Source organism: Rhinichthys klamathensis, unplaced genomic scaffold (genome assembly GCF_029890125.1).
Source record: "Rhinichthys klamathensis goyatoka isolate OS25496 unplaced genomic scaffold, OSU_Roscu_1.1 h1tg000191l_1, whole genome shotgun sequence".
Classification (NCBI taxonomy): Eukaryota; Metazoa; Chordata; class Actinopteri; order Cypriniformes; family Leuciscidae; genus Rhinichthys; species Rhinichthys klamathensis.
This window is the reverse complement of record NW_026606717.1, coordinates 1775041-1787495: the sequence shown is the minus strand read 5'-3', so window position 1 is coordinate 1787495 and position 12455 is coordinate 1775041. Positions and strand designations below refer to the sequence as shown.

General features: G+C 41.8%; 1 protein-coding gene across 1 annotated transcript; it reads right to left on the bottom strand.

Moving 5' to 3' along the window:
• Window positions 1-935: 935 nt before the first annotated feature.
• Window positions 936-11714, bottom strand: pwwp2a (PWWP domain containing 2A). Its single transcript, XM_056262037.1, has 2 exons — window positions 10606-11714; window positions 936-3252 (listed from the first exon to the last, which is right to left on the bottom strand). Exons 1-2 carry the CDS (start codon window positions 11682-11684, stop codon window positions 1320-1322), a joined length of 3012 nt encoding a protein of 1003 aa, XP_056118012.1. The 5' UTR covers window positions 11685-11714; the 3' UTR covers window positions 936-1319.
• Between the last annotated feature and the right edge of the window lie 741 nt (window positions 11715-12455).

Below are 12455 nucleotides of genomic sequence, written 5' to 3'. Positions count from 1 at the left end.
AACCATTAAAAATGCTCATTATTCCATTTAACATATATGCACTCCCAAATCCATGCAAAGACAGTCGGGGTGGTCGGTGGATTGGCTGAACAACAGGAACATTTTCGCCATAATCAGATATATAAAAAGCAGTCGAAGACACAAACAAGACAACGGGAGAAGGGAGCAAAACAAGTGGGGGAAGAGAGAAAAAAAAGCTGCGAACAGGGCAAGTAGATTAGGGAGGAATGAGCTTGGGAAGCAGATGTTGTAGCTGCAAGGGGTTCGGAAAGAGGATGCACAGTTAGGCTGGCAGGTTTCTCCATGTCTGAGGTGGTACTCTCTGCATTTACAGAGTCGCTGTGCTCTCCTCACAGTGGCACTTGAGGTGACTTCGGCTTATCGGCACCTCCCCCCGTAACGGCAGCTCGACTGGCTGCAAAGCCACGGCTGGCCAAGAGCCACGCCCAGATCAACAGCCGTCTGCTCAGATCACTGAACTTGGATTAGTCGTCTCAGAACGCCTGAGAAAGATCAGCACCAATTAAGTCTCTTTTTCTACCTGAGCGAGGCACTCTACCCAACAGGGTCAACTTTTACAGTTACACAACTTCCATAATAAAAGAAAACAATTAAAGGATGGCCTAACTTGAATTCTAAGACTTTAGCTCATGTAATCTTAGGGCGATTGGACAGAGACGCTGTCTAGAAACACTGTAGTGATAAAAAAAAAAACTAAATGCAGCAGGAATGATCTGACACTGTGAATCTATAACACTTCCTCTGATCATACAAAAGGAAGCATTAACTGTGCTAAGTTAGGGATGCGGATAGAGTAACAATCGACTTGTAAGGGCCACCATTTAGTTGGTAATCATTTGAGAATGGGTTCAAGCAGACATTTTCACATGCCTAATTCTTCATGAAAGCTATTCAAGCTCAATAAAAAAATGTTTACAGGGATCTTTAACAGCAGATAGTGACCAAGAATAACTCAGTTTAAGGCAAACTGAAATATTGTGGGCACTCAAGAACCCATAAAACCTTTTCCTACTAATCTCTGTCATCCATTTTCATTATAATAAAGGTATGATGATATGACAAGATCAAAAGACCGGTTACATATGGGCGAACATTAGATACTTAACATGAAAACCGTTCAATTCAATCCCCTTCTCTTGCCTTCTCAACAAAAATAAATTAGTCCTGGTTTTGCCTGGCTGACATTTTTCTGTTTCACTCTGAAAGCTGACTGGGTACAGCAAAGTTTGAGATGTGTCAGAAGGGGTACAGGGCCAACTCGGTTGCCTGTTTTGCCTACCTTACCAAGGCATATCACCTCACGTCTCAAACTGAGTTAGCAAGGCTCGGACCTCAGGAGTGAGCTGCTTGGCAGCCTTGGCAGCCTCAGTGATGGCTTTACGATACAGGCCCTTTCTCTTCTTGTCAAAGCGAGACTGGAAGTTTTCTAGAAATGGGGCAAGCTGAGTAATGGCCAGGAAGGAAGTGGTGGGCGACCCAAACCAAGAGACCCGGGCCTCCTGCCTGACTAAGAGCCCATTATCTTTGCGACTCACTGTGATGGCTAGGATGCGGGCGGGCCACCAGGGGAAGCCAAGGATTTTGGCCCAAACAATGTCCCCAACACAAATTGTCCTGCCATCCAGGGCAACGCACTTTGTGACGTTTTTGGAAAAGACTGTAGCTTTGAGGGATTTACTGCGCTTTTTGTCGTCCTTAGGAGCAGAGGGAGAGGCAGAGGCAAAAGTGGAGGATGTGCCAGGGGCAGGGGCCGAACGCAAATCACCAGGAGGGGGGAAGTCAAACGTTTCGGTAGAGCTACACTCAGAGTTTGATGACTTTAAGTCATCTGCACTATCGATGCTGCACATGGATGTACTAGAGGAGTCGGGCTGGCTGGGGTTAAGGGTCATGTAGACCACTAGGTTACCAGCCTTGCTCCCACGCGTCTCCCGCTTTTCCTCCCGCCCCTCCTGTTCCTCTGTCTCAGCCTGGGGTTCCCTGTATTCCGGAGCTGGAAGGGGATCGGGTTGGGCCTGGTTGAGAGGGGACTCAATCGGTTTGTCTGGCCTCTGGGGCTCTACAGCTGTGGCGACTTGGCTAGCAGAGCAGGAGGAGGAGGAGGAGCGTGTGGAGGTGCAGCGGGGCACGGCTGGCTTAGGCAGTGGTAAACGGCCCCCTCCCGGCACTTTCTCCAAGCAAGGCGGCTTACATGAGGAAGAATCGTTCTCTTCATTACGGTACCTTTGGGGCTTGATGCGCATCCTGGGCGGCAGGGGGTTGGAACCTCGACCTCCACTAATCTGCTGCAGTCGCCGGGTGAAGTGGACCTTCTGGTGGGCTTCCTGGAGGGCTGCGGCCCTGGTTATGGCCTTGGTGTTTCCGCTACTGCCTGTGACTGTCTCTTTCTGTCTTCTCTGAGCCTTGGCCATCTTCAGCACCTCTCGTACTTTGGAGTGGTCAACATTTTTGCTCTGAAGCACTTTTTTGGCATTGAGCTGCACTCGAGAGTTGGCCGAGGACGTTGTTGTAGTGGACACCCCCTTTACCATTTTGTTCCCTGCAGCTGCACCTTTGACCTGACTATGGCCCAGAGAAGAGGCGGTGGATGATGACACCCGTATGGCTGAACCCTGCCGTTTGGGCCCATCGGTACTACGGCCCTTCTCTTCAGAACGTGGATCACTACGGGGCCGCTTACCAGCAGCTGCCGTTGCGTTGTCATTACGCCGTCTTTTGGCATCGTCACTCCGGCAGTCTGAAATGGGGCCTCTGCGTGTCTCACGCTTGTCCCCTTGCACCACAGCCCCTTTACATTTATCACACAGAACTTGTCTTGGTCGGAGCTTGATGGCATTCATTATAGAAGTGGGCTCCTCTCGATACAGCCTGCGCTTGGGCCGCTTGATTTTGCGGGGTAGAGGCTGAGGTAACGACTGGTTGTAGGTGTCCCTGATGAACAATGGAGGTGGATAAGGGGCCCCCTCCTGAAACAAAGGAGGGGGTTTTGAGGTCCATGGGTTAGGTTGAGGGTTGGGACAGGGCTGGGGTGCTGCAGGAGTCTCAGCAGGGTCCTTCAGAGGGGCATCCGGGGCATCCACAGGGTCCTCAATTGGGGCATCACTAGTTCCTTGAGCAACACCCTTATCCGTCTCTGATTGGAATGCTTCCGTCTTCAGCTGCATAGATTCTGGCTTGTCCTTATACTCTCTCTTGGGGAACACAGTTATAGGAATCCCATAAGGTCCAAACCTGAGGTACAGAGGATGAGAAAAGACACTAAAGTTAAACTGAACAGAACAGTGAGGTTGGGGTCTAATCCCCGTTTCCTCAAATCTAAACACAAATATCAAGATACTAGATTACTACTAACAGATTATGGATACGAATATGCAACAACAAAATGTAGCAGAGTTGTTTGTTCAGTCCTAGAACTGAAGAGTTACTCTGAGGTCTGAAAGCATTACATTCATAGCCTAGTGTTCCTTTGTAATTTTGCAGTTATTCTGCAGAGTTTTAAATCATTATTTTGCAAAAAAAAAAGTTAAGCATTAGTAACACTATTGTTCTGGTTTCATTTAAAATATATCTTCACAAGACTTGGATTTAAAATCACTGACTTTGATCAAATGGATTTCAGTTTTGGTTACCTGGACTTTCAATAGAGGGACAGAAACCTCTAAGGTTTAGGCTATATATCATGTCTGTATTCATGACTACAGATGGGAAAATTGATGATTAACTGTCAAAGCAGAAGTACAGCAACGGATAAAATCCAATGTGGGCCAAGAAGAACTTACTCTGCAGAATATTAATTATTAATTGTTATTGTAGAGTAAAGTACTAACCATACAGTTTATTTCAGAAGTGAATCGCCACCTGTCTATTTGTATCACTACGTAAAAAGGTACAATGAATGCAAGTGATTTTGATACTGTGGTGTAGAATAAGAGACGTGTAAAAAACTGTGACAACAAAGTACTCTCCCTTAAAAAAAAATGTGTTGAGTCTGTGATCTGTTGAATGTCAGAGGAATATACATTGTTCCTGACTTACAGCTGAAACTGGGAATGGCCTAACATTGAAAATGCAAATTAAGTAAGCCCTCAGAGCGCAAGCTAAAAATAAACTGGACAGTATGTCTGGCAAACCACTTCAACACCATGTCACTGACAGCGTTCAAGTTCAGTTGATGTACTGCGGCTGTTACATCACAGAGGAAAAGTTGCACCGATACTTGGTATCGGCTCCGATACTGCCATTCTTTGCCGGATCGGGTAACGTTCAGACGAGACCAATCCAAATCCGATATTGTGCGTATACTATTCTGTTATTGTTAAGCCCCACAAAAGGCACAAAAACATTATAAGGCACCATTAAGTTTTCGTGCACTATATTATAAGTGTTCTGAAGTCATTCTATAGTATAATGTGAGGTTGTAATTAATATTTAAGTCGTTAAATTCAAGTTCATGTAAACTCTTCCCTCCGCTGTTGCTGTCAGTCATTCTCCATTCAGCATTCAAACAGCGTGACGCGCTCGGTCACGACAGTCAATACGAAACTCTCCAAGATGATTCAATGTCACTATTATTATACTTGATTTGTAGAAAAAAGGCGGCGGTTTCACATAAAACAACTTTGCTGGACTTTATTGCTGTACCTTAATCATGCTGGTTGAGGAGAGAACCCCTGATATGATTGTAAAGCGCTTTGGGTGTACAGTAGTACATATGAAAGCGCTATATAAATGCCTCATTGATTCATTCATTCATTCATTCATGTTACTTTCTACCGGGTGTCTACCTGGAGTAGAGTAGAAAGCACTATAATTGTTCTTCACGCGCACAGTAACTGAAAATTAAAACTGTTAAAAGAAAAGGCTCAATCAACTATTGCATAGATAGATACTGTATAATACACTACTCATCAATATGTCTTTCCTTTGTGCTTTGAACTTTTCAATGCGGACTCGAATTGCTGCGCGCTGTGACTCCATGTTGCTTCAAGAGCATCATTCTACCCACGGGATGCGCATATGCGTTTTCTGCCCCATTGTAATGGAGCCTTTCATATAATACTTTTGCCCAATGAAAGATTATTAATAGCCTTTCTTGTTCTGTCCTATCATATGTTGCTGCCTCATTAAACACATGCGTTATACATTTAAAATATGTCTTAATTTTATAGTATATACTTTATATAGGCTACTTGTTTTTCATGAATGTATTTTACAACAATAAGAGCAATGTGTAACATTTTACCAGATTTACACTTATTGGGTCTCATTCATGAAACATTCGTAAATATACGAGTAAATATGCGAGTGATTTGCACGTAAAGAGACCTTCACGAAAACTCTTCTCCTGATTCACAAATACTTCGTAAACGTCAGATGTGATAGTGAAATGTGTGTGTGTGTGTTAATGAATTCCAATCAGTCGTAAATGGGATGCGCGTGCACGTTCATTCTCAATTACCATAAATCCCGCCCATTAAATCCGACTGACAACTATATATGGGCATCATTATGACATGAATGCGAATGAAAAAAAAAAATTCTCAGATGCAGAAATTGAAGTTTTATTATCAGAAGTTCAGTCAAAACGCCACATTTTATTTTCAAGCGTACATAGTGGCGTATCGGGTCCTAAAAAAAGGAAGTTTGGCAGCATATTAGATGCAGTTAATGGAGTTTCATCTGTTAATTGAACATTCCCATAAGTGAGAAGAAAATGGTTCGACATTAAGCTTGAGAGCAAAAAACGAATTAGTTCACTTCGGAAAAATAGTATTCAAACTGGAGAAGGACCACCATCGCAGATGCTATTACTGGCTCTCATAATAAGAAAAACCGTATGTAATTACTATATATAATATTTTTTCAAAATGCTGTGCAAATATGTACCCGATTAAGGTGAATTAAAATGCAGCCTTATTAATGAGCAAAACGTTCGGGTGTTAAGCGCACTATTCACGCGTGGCTGGGAGCAGGTGTAGATTTCTTGTGTACCAACTAACATTTGGAAAATACGAACATTTTAATGAATCCGAAAATTTACGCCAGAACCACTTTACACACGATTTACACAAAAAATCGTTCTGCTCGTGTTTCATGAATGAGACCCAATGTCTCTTATTTGTTCCCCACTAAATAATGTATTATTTTCACTAAATGTTCAGATTTTATACAATTATTGTGCACTCATGATTTTTCTAGAGTAAATTTTACTGCTGAATTATCCACTAATTAGTTTATAATGGCATTTTTGTCAGATTCTGATCATATATTCTTTTGTTGTTTTTCTTTATAATAAAGTTTTCTGTAGTTAGTAGATTGTGTTTAGCACACAAAAGAGTGATTATCAGTTCAACACACAAGAGTTATAGAAATTCTACTTGATTAAAAAAAACTGCAATGGTATCGGATCGGTATACTCAGAAGTTTTGGTATCGGATCGGTTCTGAAAAAATGGTATTGGTGCATGTGCATCCCTAGGAAAAGTGGGACCTTCAGAAGGAAATTATTCCACACCCAGGACATTAGTTGTTTTTAACCAATTATAGAATAAATATCCATATATGTCCATCTTGTCACCACTCCAAAACATGAGCAATTACACTGAAACCATTAAAGACAAAATGGAAATTGAAGAGAGGAAGTTTGAGTTTTCCCACACTCTCACAGATGGCCCTACTCACAGGAAGCATGGAATTAGCTGAGCTAGTGGCACTTTCTCAATTAAGAACATATTTTTGCTTCTGTTTGAGATTCAGAGCTGTAACATGTTTCATCATTAACATGTTAGAGCACAAAATACCAATGCTGGGGGCCTTAAACGAATACAAAGACTTAAATTAAGTTAAGCTTCAATAGCAGCATCTGTGACATGCTGTGAAGTACAGAACATAATTTAATTTCATCCCACAGTCTGTACAAATAAAAAAACAAGCATGTACAATGGAGGTCTTAAAGGGTTAGTTCACCCAAAAATGAAAATTATGTAATTAATGACTCACCCTCATGTCGTTCCAAGCCCATAAGACCTCCGTTCATCTTCGGAACACAGTTTAAGATATTTTAGATTTAGTCCGAGAGCTTTCTGTCCCTCCATTGAAAATGGACATCAGTGGCTTAGTTAGAATGTTTTGACGCATCGAAAATACATTTTGCTCCAAAAATAACAAAAACTACGACTTTATTCAGCATTGTATTCTCTTCCGGTTCTGTTGTCAATCCGCGTCCACGAGTCCGCAGTGACGCTGGTGACGTAAGACGCTGCTGACATGTTATCTGGTGTGTCCGTGTATTCGGGTTCAAATAAATATGGCTGGGCAAAAAAATGCAAGTCTTCCTCTGTGTCGAAATCCTTAGACATGTTTGCGAAGATTGTTTTGTTTACAGCGTGCGTGTCTCCCTCAGACTGTAAACGAAGCTCTTTCGCACCAGATAACACGGACGCAGCAGCGTCTTACGTCATCAGCGTCACTGAACGCGGATTGACAACAGAACCGGAAGAGAATACAATGCTGAATAAAGTCGTAGTTTTTGTTATTTTTGGACCAAAATGTATTTTCGATGCTTCAAAACATTCTAACTAACCCACTGATGTCACATGGACTACTTTGATGATGTCTTTATTTCCTTTCTGGACAAGGACAGTATACCGTACATACATTTTCAATGGAGGGACAGAAAGCTCTCGGACTAAATCTAAAATATCTTAAACTGTGTTCCGAAGATGAACGGAGGTCTTACGGGCTTGGGACGACATGAGGGTGAGTCATTAATGACATCATTTTTGGGTGAACTAACCCTTTAAGCTTAACTTTTAAATCCAGAATATTCCTTTAAATAGTGGTCTGCCATGTCAGGGTTCCCCAAACACCCCTGGGAGTTCAAGAGGGAACTAAAGGGGGTTTTGTGATTTGGTGGAATGATATGATAAAATCAAGTAATTTTATTTTCTATTGTACCTTTCTAGAGCTTTACATCTAAACATAAAAAGGAAATCAAAATAAGAGTGACAGACATTACAAACAGAATCGGATAAGAGTGATATAATGATCTGCTAATGCTTTCAAATGCTAATGAATTAATTATACAACTGTGTAGTCAGATGCGCTGCGTGTTTCAAAGTGATCGGCTTGGTTCATAGCTAACTTGCATTAGAGTATGCAACGTGCACTTGGTTTACTTAATTTATATATTCGCATAATATCCAATATGTTTCAGGACAGATGTTTAAAGCATTTCACTAGTATTTCCACGAATATAAAAGCTTGAGGGTTTTAACTTTTGAATGTGAAGAATTTAAGACAGGGGCGCCCAATCCTGGAGATCTACCTACCTGCAGAGTTCAGATCCAACCCTGATCCAACTCACCTTTCTGAAATGATCAAGTGCTCCTGAAGATCTTAATTAGCTGCTTCAGGTGTGTTTGATCAGGTTTGGAACTGAACTTTTGCAGGAAGGTAGATCTCCAGGAACAGGATTGCACACCCCTGATTTAAGACATAAATATTATTGAAACTTGTAGTGTAAAATAATTGTTCTAATGTAATTCACATAGAAATATTTTTTCTGTCTTTGTTTTTAGTTGCAGTTAAAAACAGTATTATTATTATTCAATTAAATTGGGTTTCTAAAATACCAGTGTGGATATGTGGACTGAGACACTATCAACCTAGAGTCTTGTGTCCACTTTAAAGTCCATCTACAAAGTCAAAATAAATAAAATAGTAAAAAAAAGATTAAAAAGTTTATCCATTTACTTGCATGTCATGTGACCACTAACCGACTTCATAGAACTGTGAACATGCGAACGAGTCATTCAATTATTGAAATATTAACTTGAAATCTCAGGGGGTACTTCAAGTAAATATTTTACGTCTAATGGGTTCAGCTGAGAAATCACTTGGGGAATTCATGGTCTGTGTCAGTTGTGTTAGAATAAAGATGATGGGCATTTTTGGGCTATGCCCACAGCATAATCTTGCTTTTAACTAATCCTGGCCTGTGTAATTAATTGGTTGACTTGTATGGTCTATCAGCATAGAGAAATCTTCCATAATTTCCAGCTGATGTAATAATCACTTCCTAACAATGTTGCTGGACAGGTTCTTCAAGACACCTTCCCTACACAGCAACATCACAAGAATGTTTCATGTTGACTTATCTAAAGTGAGAACTGAACTGAGAGACTGGAGATCCCACTGCAGGCCACATGGATGGCACTATAAATTGGGCTCAGCTATGATTCATATCTGACACTGAGAGAAAACGTGTGAACAAGGGTGTTGAGACAGACAAACTGTGGGAGCAATTTGTAGGGTGTTAATCACCAGCATAACACCATTTCCCCCCTTGGTTATTATGTTCTTGTGTCTACATAGGCTCACACTGCGAGCCTTAGTGCTCAATTCCGATTTATTCCTCAGATCCAATTTTTTATTTTTATTTTTTTTTTTTAAATGTGGCCAATATCAGATTCCAGTTTGAACAGATAATGGTCCTGAACTGACCCGCAAGCGCAAAAGAACGATAAAAATGACACGCAGCACGTTGTCATACAAAAGTAAACATGGAGGGCATTAAAGTAAGTGATTACGTGTTTATTTACAGTGTGACCTGCCGCGGAAACCAGGCAATTTAAAAAAACAAAGACGAGGATGAGAAAAAAAAGAGTTTTTAAACATGTATAATAAGAGCCCTCGTGTTTTGCTTGTATATAGAGCTGTCACTGTAATACTTGTGAGTTCTGACACATCACTGTACTGTCCTTCACTGACTACCTTTCGCAACTGTCTTGATAACTTCGAGCATGTATAATCTTTGAAGTGACTATGATGAGCGCAGAATTGTGACAAATGTTGCACTAGTGAAGTAAAAATCGCATGAATTCCAATATGACTGGTCAGACCTGTCTCGGATGTAGGCCTAGTACCACATATGAAAGTGGCACAAATCAGAATTGATTGTTTGTGCTGCTCAGCCTGTCATGAGAAAAACAGATCAGTCACATATGTGAAAAAACATTTTTTATTTTATTTTGGGCCACATTTACGGATTTGAGCCACATTTACCTGCAGTCTGAACATAGCCTTAGTTACTAAGCTGAATAAGGGTAGCTGACATTTTTTATATTTAAGTAGTGATAGTAGTGTCATGGAATATGACTTCAACACTGTTTTTGTTTATTCTTGTATAATGTAATTTTTATGACTTGGAATACTTCAATTTTACTATCGTAATTTATACATAAAAAAGGTTGATTAAAATAGTATTTTTTTTTAAAGACTTCACCAGTCACACCAGCGCCGCAATTAATAATTTCCTGTAAATAATAGTTTATTTATAAACAAACATTTTAGGAGAATAAAATGAGTAAAACTATTAAATAGGACAGATAAAACCAATAACTTACAAGCTTAGCTTAACCTACACTCCAAACTATAATGATAATTTATAATCTAAAATGTAATAATGACGACGCTCTTTACTCTATCTTTATGACAGCTACATAAGAAAGCCAACTTTGGGAAGTAACGTTATGCTGAATGTAAAAGTGGACACTAAAATTTCTTTGCGCAAAATAGTGTTTACCTTTTTGAAAGGTCCATAAGTACCCCGGAGAAGATCTTCTCGCCTAAGCGAAACGACACCACGAGCGCATCGTCGATGATGTGATCCAGCGAGACTCGAACCTCGGACCCGAGCACCAGGCGCTCCGCCGTGTCGGCCTCCGCCGCACACAGAACCGGGGCTTTCGTCTCCGACTCCCTCTCGGGTTCGCTGAGGTCCGTTTTGAAGCTCTGATGATGATGATGATGATGAAGAGGATGCAAGCGCACTTCTTCTGACTCTACCGATGAGATGAGCGACTGATTCACTACCGTTGGAAGTCCCCGAGAGTCCTTGCTAGAAACAGTAGAAAAGTCACTAATGTAGCTCTGACCCACCGATTCTCCAAGCGAGGTCTCCTCTGCATTGGACAGACAGTCCAGGTGATCTGAGGGGTGCGGGATGTCATGAAAAGCATCCTCGTGAGATTTGAGTTCCGACCCGAGAGCATCGTATGCGGGTTCGGGCTCCGGGTCAGGCTGCGTGAAGCCTATGAGTTCACACTCCAGATCGGTAGGGTGGCTTGACAAGGGATTGGAGTCGTATTCGACAGCCAGAGACAGTCCGGTTTCAGGCTCCGACGGAACCTGAGAGGGAAGGGAATGCAAGGAGACCACGGAGTGCTGGGAGTCTGAGATGGAGCTGGGGAGCAAAAGGCAGGGGCTGGATTCGAGAGGACTGACCTCGTTTGCAGCCTCCACCTTCGGCGAGAAGGAGCCCCCGTAATCAGAAACGCCTGTACACTTGTAGTCCATAAGCACGGGCTGCTCAGCAGTGTCCAAGCGGCCCCAGGAACCCCTCGTTTCGGTGAGCTCACCGTCCGCATGGGCAGCGAGGGCTTTTCCCGCGGCTTGAAGGTCCGGCCTTCTGATTTCCAGTTGGACCTGGCTGCATTCCTGAACTGCATCCACATCCTCGGGTTGGTGACAAAGCTCCATTTTCGGGACGGGGTGTGCCTCTAGGTCGACCACATGCTCTCCTGGCTCGGGTTCGTATTCCACCCCGTCCCCCGCTGTTGTTGATGCCGCAGCAGCTCCTGGCTCCGCAGCCACGGCCGCCATTTTCTTTCCGCTTTGCAACTACTACTTGGCCCTCTCCTCCTGATAAGATTAGAGCCCGCCCACTTACAACTACTGACACTTTCCATTAGCTGCTTCAACGTGTGGTTGTTATTGATTGGCTCAAGGTCTTGTCGTTCAAAGGAAATCCCTGGAAACACTATTGTGATTGGCTAATATTATGTCAATATACTTTATAAGGATACAACTTTGGTACCACCAGGGGCGATGTCGAGTTGTATATACGTCAGGGTTTGTTGGTGTGGTCCATTTGTTAAATCCTATTCTAAAAACAGTGCTGTTTGATTTTGGTAACATTTCAACTTACAAACAATTTCTGAATATCCATATATTTCCAGTTCCATCAAAGGAATATAATACCTCGTTATCAATAAATATAATAAGCTATCCCAGCAGGTTTAACCCAATTAAGCAAAAATCACCTTTTAAAGGTAACAGTGTTTATCCGGCTTTTCGCTTAGGTGGTAGCCGGTGGTAGCCTACTGACCTTTTAGATCGGAAATGCATGCAACAACAGACAAATTCGCAAAATCTTTCAAATGAAAGAAAGTAATCAGAGGGATTAAGGGGTAAATTCTATTGGGGTTCTTTTGTTACAAATGTAAATTGGAGAAAGGCATGGCTTTTGCCAAGTACATTTTGTGTCTCCAACAAAATGAAGGAAATTCATTATAAAATCCTTCATAAAATCTATCTTGTTTCTAAATATTCTGATATTGACAAAACTCGCTCTTTTTGTGGTTTTGTTGAAGA

Excerpts from the sequence above, each read along its gene's own strand:
- pwwp2a (XM_056262037.1), bottom strand. The coding sequence starts at position 11,684 with ATGGCGGCCGTGGCTGCGGAGCCAGGAGCTGCTGCGGCATCAACAACA. Across the intron at positions 3,253-10,605 it reads CTTATGGACCTTTCAAAAAG|GTTTGGACCTTATGGGATTC; the intron begins GTAAACACTATT and ends TCTGTACCTCAG.